Raw genomic sequence first — 19,637 nt, 5'->3', positions numbered from 1 at the left:
TGGCCTAGCAATTCTCCAGACCTGAGCCAAATAGGCTATCTGTGGAGGGAGCAGAGACGCAATGTTGCCCAGCGACAGCCCCGAAATCTGAAAGATCTGTATTGAGGAATGGGCCAGAATCCCGGCTGCAGTGTGTGCAAACTTAGTCAAGAACTACCGGAAACGTCTGACCTCTGTAATTGTAAATAAAGGTTTCTGTACTAAAAATTAAGTTGTTTTTCTATTGTATCAAATAATTAATTTGCATTTTATTGTATGAAATAAGTATGTCAAAACCAAGCAATGTGATTTTCTGGGGGTTTTTTTTAGATTTTGTTTCTCACAGTTGAAGTGTACCCACAATAACAATTACAGACCTCTTCTGAGCGACGCGCTCACGTGTCACAACATGCTCACGCCCAAAGATAGTGAGTGCCGACACTGTAGGAACGGCGCCGACATGGGAGGCGAGTATGGTCTTTTTTTATTTTATCGGGGCCAAACGTTTAGATCAAGAAGGGTTGTCCTAATATATCAATTGGAAGAGGGGGAAACACCTGCCCCCCCCATCAAAATTCAGGTATTTTAGAACAATTTTACAAATGATTATTTCGGTGGTGGATGGGAAGCTAAGTAACGGAGCCACCCTGACAGAATGCAGCATTAGTGCTGCACAAGGTGGCTATGTTACTTAAAAACGCCTGGAGGGGTGACAGGTGCCCTTTAAGTGCTAGGTCCCATTTGTGAACACCCTTTACGTGGTTCCATGTGTGAATTGTGGGAAGACCCCTTTAAGTGCCGTCTGTGTAACGCCTGTCAGTGGTGGTACCCTTCACCCTGCCCCACACATGCTCCCCGGCACACTCAGTCACTCACACTGGTCGTCTGCACTTCCCCTACACAGAACAGCGCAGCACCTGACTCCGCCCCCACACGTGACTGATCACATGGTCATGACATCAACAACGGTCCTTTAACCCTCTGTGCTCAGGCATCTACCAAGGATCCAGCGCCGAGGACCGAAGTGAGGGGTCATCGATCCCGGAGCCGTGTCACGTGATCCCCGGGCAGCGCTCGGTCACCGCGGACTCCCCTGTTCTGCGACCTGTTACGTCACTGCAGCCGTGATGTCATGAGGAAGACGAAGGGGCGGAGTTGTGATTGACAGGTGCTTGCCGGGTTTGGGGTTGGGGCAGGTGACTGCTGGAGGTTATGGCCGCTCGGTGTCATGGCTGGCTGCAGTGTGACGAGGAGCCCACCATGCCAGCACATGGTGCTGTTGTAGCAAACAACCAGCTGTGAGCAGGTGGAGAAGCCCTATAGGCCATGAGCTCACGCCTGTGTCCAGATCACCACAAGTCCCAGCACACCCTCGGCCCCATGACTGGCAGTTGTGCTCATACACCCCCGGCCATGCTGTGATGGTTTTCCAGTAAATGTGACGTAGATGTGACCACAGACCAAGCTGCTGCTGCACCGATGCAATGTCATGATGCTGAGTGCACAGTGATGTGGTGCCACTAGGTGGCGCCATCTCACTACTCCCTAAATAATGGCTGTGCCTATAGTCCGGGTTGTGTGAGGGGCCAGTAGCGCTGCTATCCCCCTGTCCAGCCTGTCAGAGACTCTTTCTAATTGGACTTGTGTCCACACAGAGGTCGACTGTCACCTCTCGGGATCACACATGCGAGGAATATGGCTCACATGTTAACCCCTTCATGACCCAGCCTATTTTGACCCTAATGACCTGGCCATTTCTTGCAATTCTGACCACTGTCCCTTGGTAATAACTCAGGAACGCTTCAATGGATCCTAGCGATTCCGAGACTGTTTTTTCGTGACATATTGGGCTTCATGTTAGTCGTAAATTTAGGTCGATAATTTTTGCGTTTATTTGTGAAAAAATTTTTTTTCGCAATTTTCAAATTTTGAATTTTTATTCTGTTAAACCAGAGAGTTATGTGACACAAAATAGTTACTAAATAACATTTCCCACATGTCTACTTTACATTAGCACAATTTTGGAAACAAAATATTTTTTTGTTAGGAAGTTATAAGGGTTAAAAGTTGACCAGTGATTTCTCATTTTTACAACAAAATTTACAAAACCATTTTTTTTAGGGACCACCTCACATTTGAAGTCACTTTGAGGGATCTATATGGCAGAAAATACCCAAAAGTGACACCATTCTAAAAACTGCACCCCTCAAGCTACTCAAAACTACATTCAAGAAGATTATTAACCCTTCAGGTGTTTCACAGGAACTAAAGCAACGTGGAAGGAAAAAATGGACATTTTAATGTTTACAACAAAACTTTTCTTTTAGCGTCAATTTTTTCATTTTCACATGGGCAACAGGATAAAATGTATCCTAAAATTTGTTGGGCAATTTCTCCTGAGTACACCGATACCTCATATGTGGTCATAAACCACTGTTTGGGCGCACGGCAGGGCTCAGAAGGGAAGGAGCGCCATTTGACTTTTTGAATGGAAAATATGCTGGAATATTTAGCGGTTGCCATGTCACGTTTGGAGAGCCCCTGTGTGCCTAAACATTGGAGCTCCCCCACAAAAGACCCCATTTTGGAAACTAGACCCCCCAAGGAACTTATCTAGATGCATAGTGAGCACTTTGAACCCCCAGGTACTTCACAAATTGATCGGTAAAAAAAAGAAAAGTACTTTTTTTCACAAAAATTTTCTTTTAGCCTCAGTTTTTTTCATTTTCACATGCGCAACAGGATAAAATGGATCCTAAAATTTGTTGGGCAATTTCTCCTGAGTGCACCGATACCTCATATGTGGTCATAAACCACTGGGCGCACGGCAGGGTCCGTAAGGGAAGGAGCACTATTTGACTTTTTGAATGGAAAATTAGCTCCAATCTTTATCGGACACCATGTCGCATTTGGAGAGCCCCTGTGTGCCTAAACATTGGAGCTCCCCCACAAGTGACAACATTTTGGAAACTAGACCCCTTATGGAACTTATCTAGATGTGTGGTGAGCACTTTGAACCCCCAGGTGCTTCACAGAAGTTTATAAAGCAGAGCAGTGAAAATAAAAAATAATTTTTTTTCCTCAAAAATGATTTTTTAGCACACTATTTTTCATTTTCACAAGGGTAACAGGAGAAATTGGACCACAAAAGTTGTTGTGCAATGTGTTCTGAGTACACCGATACCCCATATGTGGGGGGGAACCGCTGTTTGGGCGCACGGCAGGGCTCAGAAGGGAAGGAGCGCCATTTGACTTTTTGAAATGAAAATTACCTCTAATCGTTAGTGGACACCATGTTGTGTTTGGGGAGCCCCTGTGCGCCTAAACATTGGAGCTCCCCCACAAATAACCCCATTTTGGAAACTAGACCCCCTAAGGAACTTATCTAGATGCATAGTGAGCACTTTGAACCCCCAAGTGCTTCACAAAAGCTTATAACACAGTGCAGTGAAAATATTTTTTTTCCTCAAAAAATTATTTTTTAGTGCACAATTTTTTATTTTCACAAGGGTACCAGGAGAAACTGGACCTCAAAAGTTGTTGTCCAGTTTGTCCTGAGTATGCTGGTACCCCATATGTGGGTGGGGACCACTGTTTGGGCGCACGTCGGGGCTCGGAAGGGACGTTTTGAAATGCAGACTTTGATGGAATGGTCTGCGGTCGTCGTTACTTTTGCAGAGCCACTGATGTGCCTAAACAGTAGAAACCCCCCGCAAGTGACCCCATTTTGGAAACTAGACCTTCCAAGGAACTTATCTAGATGTCTGGTGAGCACTTTGAACCCCCAAGTGCTTCACAGACGATTATAACGCAGAGACGTGAAAATAAAAAAATCATTTTTTTTAAAAAAAAAATCATTTTTTAGCCCCCAATTTTTTATTTTCCAAGGGTAACAGGAGAAATTAGACCACCAAAGTTGTTGTGCAATTTTTCCTGAGTACGTTGATTCCCCTTATGTTGGGGTAAACCACTGTTTGGGCACACGTCGGGGCTTGGAAAGGAGGGAGCACCGTTTGACTTTTTGAACGCAAAATTGGCTGGTATCAATGGTTGAACCATGTCGCGTTTGGAGACCCCTGATATGCCTAAACAGTGGAAACCCCTCAATTCTAACTCCAACCCTAACCCCAACACACCCCTAACCACAGCCCTAACCCAAACACATCCCTAACCCTAATTCCAACCCTAACCCTAGTTCTAACCCTAACCATAATTCCAACCCTAACCCTAATTCCACTCTAACCCTAATTCCAACCCTAATTCCAACCCTAGCCCTCTTTCCAACCCTAACCCTCTTTCCAACCCTAACCCTAATGGAAAAATAAAAATAATTTCTTTATTTTATTAGTTGATCCTGCCTATGGTGGTGATAAACGGGGGATTTATTTACTTTTCATTCTATTTTGATCACTGTGAGAGTTTATCACAGTGATCAAAATGAATGAAGGGAAATTGCATTTTCCAAGATGGCGCCCATGAAGCAGGACCGCGGGACACCGGGAGGCGGAGAGGGACATCGGAGGTAACGGGGGGGGGTGAGGGGGGGGGGTCGGAAGGTGGGGGGAGCCCAGAGAAGGGGGAGGGAAGCTGATGATGACGGCGGCGGCACATTGCCGCCGTCAGTCGGTATCGGGGGCCGATCGGCCCTGTGAGTCAATGGAGGGGGGTCGGATCACGGTCTCCAGCCATGTCCGATGCTACTGCAGCATCGGCCATGGCTGGATTGTAATATTTCATCAATTTTCATTGATGAAATATTACTATCGCTCTGATTGGCTGTTTCACTTTTAACAGCCAATCAGAGCGATCGTAGCCACGTGGGGGTGAAGCCACGCCCCCTGGGGTGAAGAACAAAGCCCCCTGTATCTGCGGGTCGGGTGACCTTTCAGTGACCTAGGTCACCCGACCCGCAGGGGGGCCTTAAAGTCATGACGCCACATAGGCGTCATGGGTCGTTTTGGCACGACTTTTCATGATGCCTATGTGGCGTCAAAGGTCGTGAAGGGGTTAATACCTGACACTGCCACCAGCACTCGGGAGCGGAGTGTGCGGCTCCATGTATTGTTATGCGTCCGCACGCTCCGATCCAAGTGCCGGACTTGTCTCCCATCAAGCACCTCTGGGACATCATAGGCTTCAGTTACAGAGGAAGCTGCCATCAGCGGATTTTGATGATTTGCCAAAATGCATTCAGCGCAGCAGAACATTCCTCAAACAACCATTAATAATCTCTGATAGAAATCAAAAGATGCAAGTGTGGGGATTTCTTCATGTGGTGCTCATACTCCATACTGAACAGATCAAGATGTTTATAAAATTCTGTTTTTTTTCTAATCATTTCCACAGTTCTACAACTTTTCCTTCTTGGTGTTGTAATTTCAGTGTTGAGGTGTGTGTGTATAATATATTATGTACAGCGGATTGCATTTTTTTCACATTACACCCACAAACTTTTATTGGGATTTTATCAACCAACACAAAGTAGCCATTATTTTTGACATGTGAAGGAAATGATACAGGGCCTTCGCATTATTTTAAAAATACAAATCTGAAAATTGTGACGTGCGTTTGTATTCAGCCCCCCCCCCACCCCCCCGAGTCAATATTTTATAGGACCACCTGTTGTTGCAATAACTGCTGCAAGTCTTTTGGGGTCTGTCTCCACCAGCTTTGCACATCTAGAGATTTATTTTTTAACCCATTCTTCTTTTGCAAACTAGCTCAGTGAGATTGGATGGAGGCGTCTGTGAGCAGCAATTTTCAAGTCTTGCCACAGATTCTAAATCGTCTGGACAGTGACTGGGCCATTCACAAACATAAATATGCTTTGATCTAAGCCCTTCCACTGTAGCTCTGGCAGTATGTTTAGAATAGTGAACCTGCACCCCAGTCTCTATATCTTTTGCAGCCTTTAACAGGTTTTCCTCCAGGATAGCCCTGTAATTTAGCTCCATCCATCTTCTCATCAACTCTGACCATCTTCCCTGAAGAAAAGCATCCCCACAAGATGATGCTGCCACCACCATATTTGATGGTGGGTACGGTGTTTTTAGGGTGATGTGCAGTGTTAGTTTTCCACCACATTTAGCACTTTGCATTCAGCCCAAAAAGTTCTACTTCGGACTCTTCTGACCTGAGCACCTTCTTCCACATGCTAGCTGTGTCCACTATATGGCTTTTTGCAAACTGAAAATGGGACTTCTTATGGTTTGCTTTCAGAAATGGCTTTCTTCTTGCTACTCTTCCATAAAGGTCAGATTTATGGAGTATTTGCCTATTCCCCATATCTGTAGCTCGTCTTGAGTGACTATGGGCCTCTTGGCTGCTTCTCTCATTAGTGGTCTACTTGCTTGTAATGTCATTTTAGGTGGACGGCCATGTCTTGGTAGGCTTGCAGTTGTGCCATGGCACTCAACCTCCGGGTAAAAGAATCCTTTATTCGATCTTGTAAAACAGTTTCAGTGGGAGAATGGTGGTAAACGTCTTAGAATAATGGCCGTTTTGCGCTAATTGCGCTTCAACAGGCACAGGACTGTTGTGAGTTCATTTTCTGGTTTACCAGTTGTGAGTTCTCCTTCCAGGCTCCCTATGGTGGTAACAGGAGGTAGTGAGGCTGATTTAATCAGTAGAGATCTGCCACCTGATAATGAGGATGACGATTGGACCTCAGGAATTTCAGACTGGATTTAAGTCAGCCGACGCCCTAATCTGGTGCTGGTGATTCCTTCTGGCTTTTCAGCTCTTGGTGTTCAGCTCTGTTCCAGTCATTTCAAGCTAAGTTTTTCTGCTAATGTTCACACTTGATTTTGTTGGTCTATTCAGTTTTTTGTGCGGTCAGCAAGCCCCGGCTGGGGCTGTGCTGAATTTCCACTCTTATTTATCTGTATTTGCCAATTTGCTTTTTGTCCCCTATTAGATTGGCCTCCTTTTGCTCTGTCTCAGAATATTTCAGAGTGCTGATATAGTGGGAGAAGTCTTGTGACTTCAGGGTTAATTTTGTTATCAGAAGTGTTGGACATTATTTTTGTAGGGTTTTTGGCAGATTGCAGACAATGTCTTTCCTTTCCTGTCCTTTCTAGTTAGTTTGGGCCCCATCGTTTGCTCAGCCTATTTTCCTGCCTGTATTTGTGTTTTCATCTTGTTTCACCGTCAATACATGTGTGGGGGCTGTCTTTCCTTTGGGGTCTGCTCTGGGGCAGTTAGTTTTCCCCTTTCGTGCTTTAGGCTTATTTAGTCCTCCGGCAGTGACGAGGCGTCTAGGATCATCGTAGGAATGCTCCACGGCTGCTGCTAGTTGTGTGGTTAGGATCAGGGATCTGCAATCTGCATAGTTACCAACCTCTCTGGTTTTTCTGGGACTTAGCTTGTTTTGTTTTTTCCTCCTCGGTGACCCATTCATAACACAGGACCCTTTGAAGCGCAATTAGGCTGCTTTCACATTTCCGGCTTTTAGAATCTGGCACCCTGCGGCAAAAATTTCCCAAACCGGAACCGGCGATATGTGGTGCCGGATCAGGATTTTTCCCCATTGGGATACATTGTTGCCGGATTACGCCGCATTAGTACACGGCGCGTCCGGGTTTTCCCGCTTCCGGCACAAAGTGACGATGCGGCGCTGTGAAACGTTGCATGCAATGTTTTTTTCCTCTGCAGGACGGCTTTTTTCCTTGGGCGAGAATGTTAACCCTGCAAGCGGCGGCAACAATCAAAGATTCTCTCTCGTCCCATCGCACTGTCTGCTCCAGCCTCCCTCGTCCCATCGCACTGTCTGCTCCAGCCTCCCTCGTCCCATCGCACTGTCTGCTCCAGCCTCCCTCGTCCCATCGCACTGTCTGCTCCAGCCTCCCTCGTCCCATCGCACTGTCTGCTCCAGCCTCCCTCGTCCCATCGCACTGTCTGCTCCAGCCTCCCTCGTCCCATCGCTCTGTCTGCTCCAGCCTCCCTCGTCCCATCGCACTGTCTGCTCCAGCCTCCCTCGTCCCATCGCACTGTCTGCTCCAGCCTCCCTCGTCCCATCACTCTGTCTGCTCCAGCCTCCCTCGTCCCATCACTCTGTCTGCTCCAGCCTCCCTCGTCACATCGCACTGTCTGCTCCAGCCTCCCTCGTCCCATTGCACTGTCTGCTCCAGCCTCCCTCGTCCCATTGCACTGTCTGCTGCAGCCTCCCTCGTCCCATCGCACTGTCTGCTCCAGCGTCCCTCGTCCCATCGCACTGTCTGCTCCAGCCTCCCTCGTCCCATTGCACTGTCTGCTCCAGCCTCCCTCGTCCCATTGCACTGTCTGCTGCAGCCTCCCTCGTCCCATCGCACTGTCTGCTCCAGCGTCCCTCGTCCCATCGCACTGTCTGCTCCTGCCTCCCTCATCCCATCGTACTGTCTGCTCCAGCCTCCCTCGTCCCATCGCACTGTCTGCTCCAGCCTCCCTCGTCCCATCGTACCGTCTGCTCCATCCTCCCTCGTCCCATCGCACTGTCTGCTCCAGCCTCCCTCGTCCCATCGCACCGTCTGCTCCAGCCTCCCTCGTCCCATCGTACCGTCTGCTCCAGCCTCCCTCGTCCCATCGTACCATCTGCTCCAGCCTCCCTCGTCCCATCGCACCGTCTGCTCCAGCCTCCCTCGTCCCATCGCACCGTCTGCTCCAGCCTCCCTCGTCCCATCGCACCGTCTGCTCCAGCCTCCCTCGTTCCATCGCACCGTCTGCTCCAGCCACCCTCGTCCCATCGCACCGTCTGCTCCAGCCACCCTCGTCCCATCGCACCGTCTGCTCCAGCCTCCCTCGTCCCATCGCACCGTCTGCTCCAGCCTCCCTCGTCCCATCGCACCGTCTGCTCCAGCCTCCCTCGTCCCATCGCACCGTCTGCTCCAGCCTCCCTCGTCCCATCGCACCGTCTGCTCCAGCCTCCCTCGTCCCATCGCACCGTCTGCTCCAGCCTCCCTCGTCCCATCGCACCGTCTGCTCCAGCCTCCCTCGTCCCATCGCACCGTCTGCTCCAGCCTCCCTCGTCCCATCGCACCGTCTGCTCCAGCCTCCCTCGTCCCATCGCACCGTCTGCTCCAGCCTCCCTCGTCCCATCGCACCGTCTGCTCCAGCCTCCCTCGTCCCATCGCACCGTCTGCTCCAGCCTCCCTCGTCCCATCGCACCGTCTGCTCCAGCCTCCCTCGTCCCATCGCACCGTCTGCTCCAGCCTCCCTCGTCCCATCGCACTGTCTGCTCCAGCCTCCCTCGTCCCATCGCACTGTCTGCTCCAGCCTCCCTCGTCCCATCGCACTGTCTGCTCCAGCCTCCCTCGTCCCATCGCACTGTCTGCTCCAGCCTCCCTCGTCCCATCGCACTGTCTGCTCCAGCCTCCCTCGTCCCATCGCACTGTCTGCTCCAGCCTCCCTCGTCCCATCGCACTGTCTGCTCCAGCCTCCCTCGTCCCATCGCACTGTCTGCTCCAGCCTCCCTCGTCCCATCGCACTGTCTGCTCCAGCCTCCCTCGTCCCATCGCACTGTCTGCTCCAGCCTGCCTCGTCCCATCGCACTGTCTGCTCCAGCCTCCCTCGTCCCATCGCACTGTCTGCTCCAGCCTCCCTCGTCCCATCGCACTGTCTGCTCCAGCCTCCCTTGTCCCATCGCACTGTCTGCTCCAGCCTCCCTCGTCCCATCGCACTGTCTGCTGCAGCCTCCCTCGTCCCATCGCACTGTCTGCTCCAGCGCTGCGCCTTTAAGTTTCTTCTCTGCCGTATCCGGCAAAGAAAAGGATCCGGTATTGCGGCTTTTCGCCTTAGTGTGAAACTTCCGTTGTCCTAAGACGTTTATCACCATTTTCCCGCTGAAACTCTTTTACAAGATTGAATAAAGGATTCTTTTACCTGAAGGGTGAGTGCCACCATTTTTTCCCTTGTGGACTTTGCATATACATTTTTTTTTTTGTGTGCACCTGTACTCTGGCAGTTGCCCAATGATTGCATACAGACTGATGAGGTAAAATTTGACTGCATGCAACACAGTATTTGGTGCCGGTAATTTATCTAGCTCTGCAGTTTGCTTACAGTTGTGCCATACTCCTTACATTTTTTTGATGATGGATTGAACAGAGCTTTGTGAGATTTTCAGAGCTTGGCTATTTTTTGTAACCTAACCCTGCTTTTACTCTTTTCCACAACTTTATCCCTGACCTGTCTGGTGTGTTCCTTGGTTTTCATGATGCTCTTTGATCCCTAATGTTCTCAAACAAACCTTTTGAGGCCTTCACAAAACAGCTGTAGTCATACTGAGATTAAAATACACACAGGGGGACTCAATTTACTAATTATGTGACCATTGGTGACTCAGGATTTTATTTAGGGGTATCATACTACAGGGGGGCTGAATACAAATGCATGTCACAATTTTCAGATTTATGTTTTTAAAATAATTAGAAAACCTTGTATCATTACCTATACACCTCACAAATACTTGCTGCTTTGTGTTGGTATAGAACATAAAATCCCAATAAAACATTTACATTTGTGAGTGTAACTTGAAAAAATGTGGAAAACGTCACAGGGAATGAATACTTTTGAAAGGCACCGTATAGAATGGTGATTCTTTTTTGCACACAATGTCATGAAATGACACTATCAAGGGGGCTTAAGGGTCTTCCTATAACTACATTTGTACGCGAAAGACCAACATTGTGGAACCACACTGTCAGAATGGGAATTCCTAGTTTCACATGTAACATATGGCTCCTACACGTAGGCCTTTTGTGCCTTTAGTATATCCAGCCGTAGCGCTTTTCTCTCTCTGGCTCCGATTCTCCATGTATACGGCTCACATGCCTTTGTGGGTATATATGGTTGCACACACAGGATACAGCTTGGTGCTGTCTGATACAGCATTGTGCTGACTCAGCATGACTCGCCTGCTCGGCTCCTCTTTCCCTCCCAGCTTATTTTTAAAGTTAAGTCCACTGGGGATTGTAATTGCCTTTGTCCCTGTCTTTATTGCATTGGGTGAGAGATCAGGACCGCAGGACACATGGACAGCAATAGGTTAGGGGGCAGATGAGATGATGTGCTGAGAGGCCAGGTTTTGGAGGTCAGACTAACACATTGCTTCCTCTCTCTGTAGTTTGCTGACACACGGTTCCCAGGGTATGACGACTCTCAGCAAGGGAAACAGCAAAGCTCTGAAGGTAAGAACACCCCCCTACATTTGGTGTAGACCTGGATCTAATCATTGATGAATTGGTGGTGGTCCATGTGCCAGGCATAAGACAATTAGCTTTTGTGTTGGAGATCACAAAACTAAAGTTGACCATGCTGCCATAGACTCTGAATTGTCAGTAGACTGTTAAAACCAGAGAGTCATTTTAAGGTCTGTGCACACGGTGCGGTTTCTACTGCGGATCCGCAGCGGATTGGCCGCAGAACTACAGGTGATGTACAGTACCATTATAGCCTATGTAAAAAAAACCAAACGCTGTGCACATGCTGCGGATTTTTCAGCGGAAAAAAAAAGCAGCATGTGACTTCTTTTGTGCGGTTTTGCTGCAGTTTTCCACCTGCTCCATTCTACAAATCCGCAGGTGGAAAACCGCACAAAAGCCGCAGTAAAACTGCAAAAGAAAAGAAAGAAATCCGCAGGAAAAATGCAGGTCATTTGACCTGCGGATTTAGTGAAATCCACGCGGAAAAAACCGCGGGAGGATCTGCACCGTGTGCACATAGCCTTAGACTGCTTTCACACCTCAGAATTAAAGGGGTATTCTGGCTGCACAGGTGGGTGATAACTTCTTGAACGTTGAGGGTTCAATTGATGTGAAGCCCCTCAGATTGTATTGTTTTCCCTAACTGTCTTCTTTCCTTCTTCTAATATTGTTGTTTCAATGACTTTTCAATAATTTCACTATTTCTGACATTTTGATTTGGTAGTTTTATGGCATTTCATGCTTGGTGTTGGGTCATCTCAGACAACCCCACGCTGACCGTTTTCCACTTGATCAGTTTGACCTCCAGCAACTCAATGAAGATGCTGTGTACCCACTGAAGGGCATGAATACATCCATAAATGCTATCTATGACATGGCATATAGGACATACAACCTTTTGACAAGCGTTAGTGTGCTTCTTTCTGGTGCCATTGGTACTATCTTTCTGCTTTACACTTAGGTAAAGAGGGAGCCCGGGGAGAATGGAACCAGTCTTACGGATGAAGAATTGGTCACCATGTCTGTGCGGGAGCTGAACCAGCATCTCCGTGGTTTGACCAAAGAGGAGATCATCCAGCTGAAGCAACGACGACGTACGCTTAAGAACCGTGGCTATGCTGCAAGCTGCAGGGTAAAGCGGGTAACGCAAAAAGAAGAACTGGAGAAGCAGAAGGCAGAATTGCAGCAGGAGGTGGAGAAGCTCGCCTCTGAGAATGCTAGCATGCGCCAGGAACTGGACTCTCTAAGGTCAAAGTATGAAGCTCTGCAGAACTTTGCCAGGACTGTAGCGAGGAATCCCATCAACCCTTCGAGGGGGGCATATACACCTGGTATGAGACCTCTTATACCAGGGAAAGTAGCTGCCACTAGTGTCATTACCATTGTGAAGTCTAAAGCAGAGGCACGTTCTTAGTGGTGCAACAAACATGATGTCACTACTGACCTCCCCAAGCATTTCCCAAAGCTCAAGTACCCAAAGATTTCCTTAGCTACTGGAAAGGGTCCTAGAAACTCAGTAGTATAATCTGTAGAAGAAGTTGGGGTTTTGGGTTCTGTGGCTGGGAATATGACATTTCAGCATTTGTGTCTTTGCAGCAGGAGTGAAAGTAACAATTAGTGGGAGGTCTCGCACTAAGCTTCATGACGCGGTGTGTAAGCACTCAGTCTAAACCTTGGCCATCAGAATGGCTAGCGACAGCTGCAAAGTCACCAGCTTTAGTTTCCACACTTGAAAGTCCGTAGACTTTGTCTGTGTTTCCGTCCCGTTGAGCCTTCAGTGTATAGTGTGACGTCAGGTTGTGCTACTCGTCCTGGATCGGTGTGTGCAGTGGATACTTGAAGTACGCGGTGTTGTGGCTCCGTCTGTACTATGTGATGCCGGGTGGTTCTGCTTCTTTGTGGAATAGTGACGGACGCCCTTGTGTGCAGTTCTCCCGCGTGTCGTGTAGTTTGTGATTTCAGACTATGCTGCTCCTTTTTGGATTCGTGGTTGTGTGGTCACGCAGCTTCTGGGTTGGCGTGCTGTCCTGTGTTGTCAGAGTGTGCGTTCTGTTGTGGTCAGTGTGCAGTCGTCACTTGGGCTAGTGAATGTTATGATTTGTTCTCAATGTGGTGAGATATCTTTTGAAGTTGGTGGCGTTTCTGTGCCAAAATTTATGTATTCGGAAAATGTTGATGGCTGCTTTTATGTTGCTTTGATGGGAACAGCCATTTGTACTCTGAGGGTATATGCACTGTACTTATCGAGTAATAACTATGTGGCCCAATACAATATTCCCAGTCCTTTGTAAGTTATGCTGAAACGGACTCTGTCAGCACAGAATGACTGTTCAAACCAAGTACAGGCGCTCAGTGCACCACGGCTGGGCCAAACATTTAAGTGCAGCTTCATACCTGCTTGTTTCCCCTCCATCTCCATCCTGTCTTTTGATTGACAGCTCCAACTTTCTAGTCCCACAGAAGGGTGGAGACAGATGTAAAATAGGTAGGTGGGAAGGTGTATTTATATGTGCGTTCACTGAGTGCCTGTGCTTGGTTTGAACAGTCATTCTTCGCTAACCTAGTCCTTTGAAGCTTTTTCTATGAAACACACTGGGGTCCTTTCTGCACTTTTAACAGAGGTCACCTAAGCCAGAAAGGTGTTTAAGAGTGGTGGGATTGTCTTGAGAGGAGCTATACCCATCATGACATGGTCCAATCATTTGGGGCAATTGATGATCAGATATCACAATTTAAAGCCTTTTATCGTTAGTATTTGATAGTAACGTTTGTAGATTCTAAGTCGAGTAGATTACCTTTTGACCTCCAAAAAAAAATGTACCAGTTAAAATCTGTTCACTAAACCGCCTTCCACTTCTGGTCTTCCACATCTCTGGTCTAGTAATCAAAGTAATGTTGGCCACGTTACTGCTGGTGATATTGTGCAAATGAGGTAGGGTTTAATATTCTGTTAGTTGTAAGGTACAGCTGTTCATAGAGCTTAGAAAGCTGATAGCCAATATGGATATGAGTATTCATGACATCACTGGACATATTGATGATGTCATCATTCCTAATAATTTGCTTTGTAAGCAAAATGAGGAGTCCTGTATTATTAGTGATATATGTACAATAAGTTGGTTTTAATTGTGATGATGTTGTAAATTATAAGGGTCCAACAGGTTTCAAGAAACTCTTGATTTATTTATAATCTGGTCTAATATATATGGGATATTTTATGGCGCAAATATGCGTCGTCATAGAATGACCAATACAACAGAATATATCCAATCATACATATATAAGGCTATGTGCACACGTAGTTGGAAGTGCTGCGGATTTTTCCGCGTGGATTTTGAAAAATCCGCATGTAAATCCGCAGGTTAAAATACCTGCGGATTAGCCTGGGGTTTAGCCCTGCGGTTTCACACCTCTACAATGGTGAAGGCGTGAAACCGCAGTGGAATCCGCACACAGAATTGACATTGTAACCCGCAGGAAAATCCGCAGCATGTGCACAGCGTTTTTGATATTACCATTGAAAGCAATGGTACTGTACAACGCACCTAAATCTGCTGCGGACCCGCAGGGCCAGAAACGCTGCGGATCCGCAGTAGAATCCGCAACGTGTGCACATAGCCTAAGGTGTGTAGCTTACATTGTTGTGACTGTCCAAGGTCTGTGTTCACATTGTATTGCCAACTGAGGAACTGAGTGATCCAATACAGGAGGGAACATGGACCTGAAATATGGTGGGAAACAAGACTAACACAATGTCACGTCTGGAGCGTTCTTACCTCCTGTTCTTGATGCTGCTGCCCATTCTAGACACGTCTTTGTGTTTTCTATGGCATATTACACACTTATTGATGACCTACTGATTAGTTATCAGAATACGATGTGATACCGAAGGTTCACAGGCCTGTGTATTTACTAAATTTACTGTTTTTAAAAAGTGTCTATACCCTGGCACTCTTTACCAGTCATGGCACTTAAGAGGAGATTGGCAGTGGTGCATATGCAAAAGAACAGATCCCGGATCGTAGTCAGAGATGTTCTGCCTCATCCGTACTCCTCCTCATGACCCACAAGCCCTAAAGGGAACCTGTCGCTATTTACCTGCTGATGTAAGGTTTCGCTGCATGCTGCCCAGCTACCTTACTGAAAGTGCGGCTACTGGAGAAAATGAACTTATTTCTTCCTGGAAGCCTCCAGTTTTGAGTCCGTGCAGAACCTCACAGCTGAAACTTGGCTGTTCCCTGGAGAAATTAAGTTAATTTTCTCCCAGTAGCTGCACTGAAATAAAGGCAGCTAGGCCATATTATAATGCTTTTTATCCACAGATTAACCCTACATATTCAGGTAAATAGCATTTTTTTTTTTAAATGACAGGTTCCCTTTAATATTAGTTGAGAGAGAAGAGGCACTGTGAAAGGGGCATATCACACCCCACCCCTATGGTTGTCTACAGACCTTTAAAAGGAACCTGTCACATTTTTCATACAGTCCGATCTGTGGATAGGATGTTGTAGAGCAGAATGATATATAGGTTTTGGGGGAAAAGTTTCAGTCAGTAAACCTTTTATTTTATTCATTGAAACCCTGGTATTTGTATACATGAGTCCAGTGGGCGGTCCTACTAGTGACTGACAGCTATCTCTGCATGCACAAATCATACAGGGAAGACTGTCCCTCACTAGTAGGACCTATCTGCTCATCTCCTCCTGCTCTATAATATCTGGCCTGCAGATCAGATGCCATTTTTACTAGACAGGTTCCCTAAATCAAAGACCATTGTAATCAGCATAGATCATAGAAGTATTTACAGCCTTATATTGGTGGAGCATCCTTTTCTGTTAGAATAGGTCAATCTGCCTATACTATTTACAGTGAAATCAACAGAAAAATACCAGATAAATGTTAAAAAGCATAGATTGTCAAATTGGACCCCCAAAAATGTAGGTAGATGTGCCAATATCTTACCCGTCGTCATATTTCTACAGAAATATAAGTACTAGTAAGGGTGCATTTACACGATTGCCAATAATCGTGTGGTCTAAACAGACTGCTGATCAACCGATTAATGAGCGAAACCCTCTCATAAAATGATCTTTTGGTTTGCTTTCTTAACAGATCATCATTCTGGCAGCGCATCATCCTGTGTAAGCCGCGAATAATGGTCGCTGGCTTTCAGTCATGGGGACGAGTGCAGAGTGGGTTGTCACGGCTCAGTATACTGTGAGTTGTGACTGTAAGCGCCCCGGCATTTTGACAGCTATATCTTTTGCGCATCGGCGCACATGTGAGCTGTCATTCAAAGTGCCAGCGCGTGCTCTCAATGCTCCGACCGGTGTCTGCAGCCACTGAGGCTGCGCCTCTATACTGAAAGCTGGCGGCCCCCAGGAGGAATAAAGGTAATTTTCTCCATGTACTTGCCCTTTCAGTAAAGCCGCTATTAACCCAATATCTGCTAGCTAATAATGTTTGGGGATGACTGGTTCCCTTTCCAGTAATATACTTATCTGGTAAGGCAGCACTTACTTTATTTGTACACTATGTCATATTATGGAGCACGTAGTTCAAGAAGGCTAACATTTAGCATGGAGAGTCCTAGGGCGGATGTGGAGGTTGAAAATTGGCTACAATATTATTGAATCTCTTACTGTGAGAATAACTTTCTGCTATATTCCTAATGAGTGATTCCAGGCTGCTTCATTTTCGGTTTTGTATGTTGTAAACCTACTCATGTCTGACCAAGACAGGCGTTCGAATCGCTTGCTTTGAGTTCTGCTGATAAGAAATGATCCAGGTTCAGTTAGATTTACCAATTCCTTATGAATAGAAGACAATCCGGGTTTCCTAGGTGCACACTAAAGTATATATTGGGGACTCTTTTTGTTAATGTATACTTGAACATTTTCATTGCCCCCTTCATTAGCTAGACGGAGTCCAAACGTGTGGTCTCTTGGCCTCCATCTGGCTGGTATAGTGGCATGTTACTGTTAATGTGAATAGTTAAGCAAGTTGAAAATTAAATGATCGCTAAAAGACAACACATTTCCTTTGTATTATAAGCAAAACAAAAATATTATATATATTTTTTTTAATTATTATTCTTATTCTTATGTACTTGGACTGATTGCTCATATTGGATTACCCCTAAAAAGAAAGCAGTCACTCCCCAAAAGAATCTCATTCACCAGATCCCAACAATTAGGCAAGTGAATGGGTTCTTGTCCACAAATTTGCGTCACTGTCAGGTCCCCCTGACAGCGGTTGGCTCCCCCTGTTCAGCGGAAGCAGTGTCACTCGCGCTCAAGAGTGGAATGATACAGGTACCCGAGCGCTGCAGTGCAATGCATCCGGAGCAGGGAGGGACCTGACGGTGGCACAGATCTGTGTGAGAGCGCATCCACCATCGGCACTTGCCAATTGTAATTGTTTTGGGTCTTGTGAGTGCAATTCTTTTGGGGGTTTCTGCTTTCTTTGATGAAGGGGATCCTGCTGTATTCTTTAACTTTTTTTTGGCTGTCTGGCAACTTTGACCCTCAACTAGGACTTATTTTTGGAGTACGGCTTATATTTTAAGCATACTCCAAAAAGCCCACAAAATTGTGCTAGGGCATTTTTGGGGGAAACACAGTAGTAGCCGGACACCAGTAACCACTGAGCCGAACCATAGATATAAATGTAAGATGCCCGGTGAGACTCCTTACGCCAGCATTTATCAAAAGCAACTGAGCTGAAGAGCTTTATAATAAATCAGGAAATTGAGTATCACTTTCTATATTGTAGGGACAGGAAAGTGGAGAAAAAAGCCTGATCCCTTTGCAGAAGTAGATCCCATGGCATAACCCTCTGTCGTGAGATAATAGGGTCTTGACTCCTCTCATTACCATATATTGTGCCATGTGGTGGTGTCACTGTGAACACTCGCTCGGGTGTTTGCTTTTCTGTGGTCGGCCTTGCTGAGCCCACCTTCCCGAAAATCTGTCTTCGAGTCACTGATGCAGGTTGTATCACGGACATATATACTGGTATTTATTGCTAAATTATTGTAGCATTTTCATCTGTACAGAACTATAAAAGTGTACATGGTGTTATTTATTTCTGTATATTTGGGATGTCCATTTCTGATCCATGATCTCCAGCTGTCCTGGATCTCTGCTTGAGATTCGGAGGAGCCTGTTTGGAGCTATGGATGGTTTGGGAGTACCTCTGTTGTATATTATGTATGTTTGATATAAGGTCTATTTTATATTGTATATTGCCAATAAACATCTTCTAAGGAGCCGTGTGTGACTGAAATTAATTGGAGGAAGGGGATGATGGCTCATTTCTATACCACTGAAAAATAAGGAAACAGTATTGACAGGCTATGCATGACTGGCACTTCATAATGGGACCTGCTGAATTCTTTGCCCCACTTCTTAGTATCCCTGGTGAGTTTAGCCGTGATTGGGGTTTGGGAATTTTTCAAAAGTTGGCAAAGAATAGAGAATATTATGAACAATGATAAAATGACTTGGTCGTTGACTACCATGACGCTCCAGCACAGGAGCTCTGGAGGTCTTCATCGGTCATGTAGCGGCCATGTCCCACCCTTGGCTGCAGTGGTTATGTGGTGGATAGGATGTTATCTTGTCTAGTACTGACTGGGACCACGACAGCAGCACCATTGGGATTCATGGTGTAAGTAATAATGCTTATTTCTCCATCTGGTAACATTGCCTAATCTTTGATGACTTCTGAAAAATCCCTACAAGGCGGCCATTCCATTCGAAAGAAGTTAGTCAATGGTGGATCTAACATTTTACGGACAGTGGTCTGGTAAGCAGTCATGATGCTGATCCATCGATGCACACTATTGATGGCTACAGTTGCGTTTTATAGTACATATAATGGCGGATCTACTGCTGGAAGTGATGCTCATTATAGAAGGGCAAATGATCCTCCATTCCATTATACCTGAATACTTATCCTTTGGAAATTCAGACGTACAGAAGGCTACATTCCCAAGTTTATGATGTTGGCACCATTTAGCAATGTTCTTTGAGTCCTATAGGGAGTGATAGTCCTCAGAATGTTATTTTTATTTTATTCATGTGACGATACTGTTCTTAGGCTTTATTCACACTTGTGTTTGGGAAGTCTATTTGTCAGCTCTGTTTTATGAAGAGACAAATGGAATTCATGTCCAAAACAGATCCATTGCATAAGTGATGCCAACAGAAGCGGAAGGACCCCATTGATTTTTGAGGATCTGTGTTCCATTATTTGTCCGTTTGTCAGAACGTTCTCCATTCTAAAAACTGGCACTTAATGGAACCCAGTCATTCCCCATAATAATCAATGTAGCCCTTCTGCTTCTGTTGCGTCAGTTATGCAATGGGTCTGTTTTGAATTCCGTTTGTTCCTAAAACGGAAGCGACAAATGGCCTTCCCAAACGCAGATGTGAATACAGCTCAAAGACCTTGTTCACTTAGCATTTCTACATTAAA

The 19,637-nt window shown here is 46.3% G+C and overlaps 1 protein-coding gene across 1 annotated transcript; it reads left to right on the top strand.

Moving 5' to 3' along the window:
• The first annotated feature begins 902 nt into the window (after positions 1–902).
• On the top strand, positions 903–18,426 carry MAFG (MAF bZIP transcription factor G). Its single transcript, XM_073588206.1, has 3 exons — positions 903–1,147; positions 11,078–11,141; positions 12,118–18,426. Exons 2-3 carry the CDS (start codon positions 11,103–11,105, stop codon positions 12,568–12,570), a joined length of 492 nt encoding a protein of 163 aa, XP_073444307.1. The 5' UTR covers positions 903–1,147; positions 11,078–11,102; the 3' UTR covers positions 12,571–18,426.
• The last annotated feature ends 1,211 nt before the right edge of the window (positions 18,427–19,637 follow it).

The sequence above is a fragment of the Dendrobates tinctorius genome, unplaced genomic scaffold (genome assembly GCF_039654945.1).
Source record: "Dendrobates tinctorius isolate UK_male_01 unplaced genomic scaffold, ASM3965494v1 ptg000103l, whole genome shotgun sequence".
NCBI classification, from domain to species: Eukaryota; Metazoa; Chordata; class Amphibia; order Anura; family Dendrobatidae; genus Dendrobates; species Dendrobates tinctorius.
The sequence above is the reverse complement of the archived record's forward strand: the minus strand, read 5'-3'. Positions and strand labels throughout refer to the sequence as shown.

Excerpts from the sequence above, each read along its gene's own strand:
- MAFG (XM_073588206.1), top strand. The coding sequence starts at position 11,103 with ATGACGACTCTCAGCAAGGGAAACAGCAAAGCTCTGAAG. Across the intron at positions 11,142-12,117 it reads GAAACAGCAAAGCTCTGAAG|GTAAAGAGGGAGCCCGGGGA; the intron begins GTAAGAACACCC and ends CTTTACACTTAG.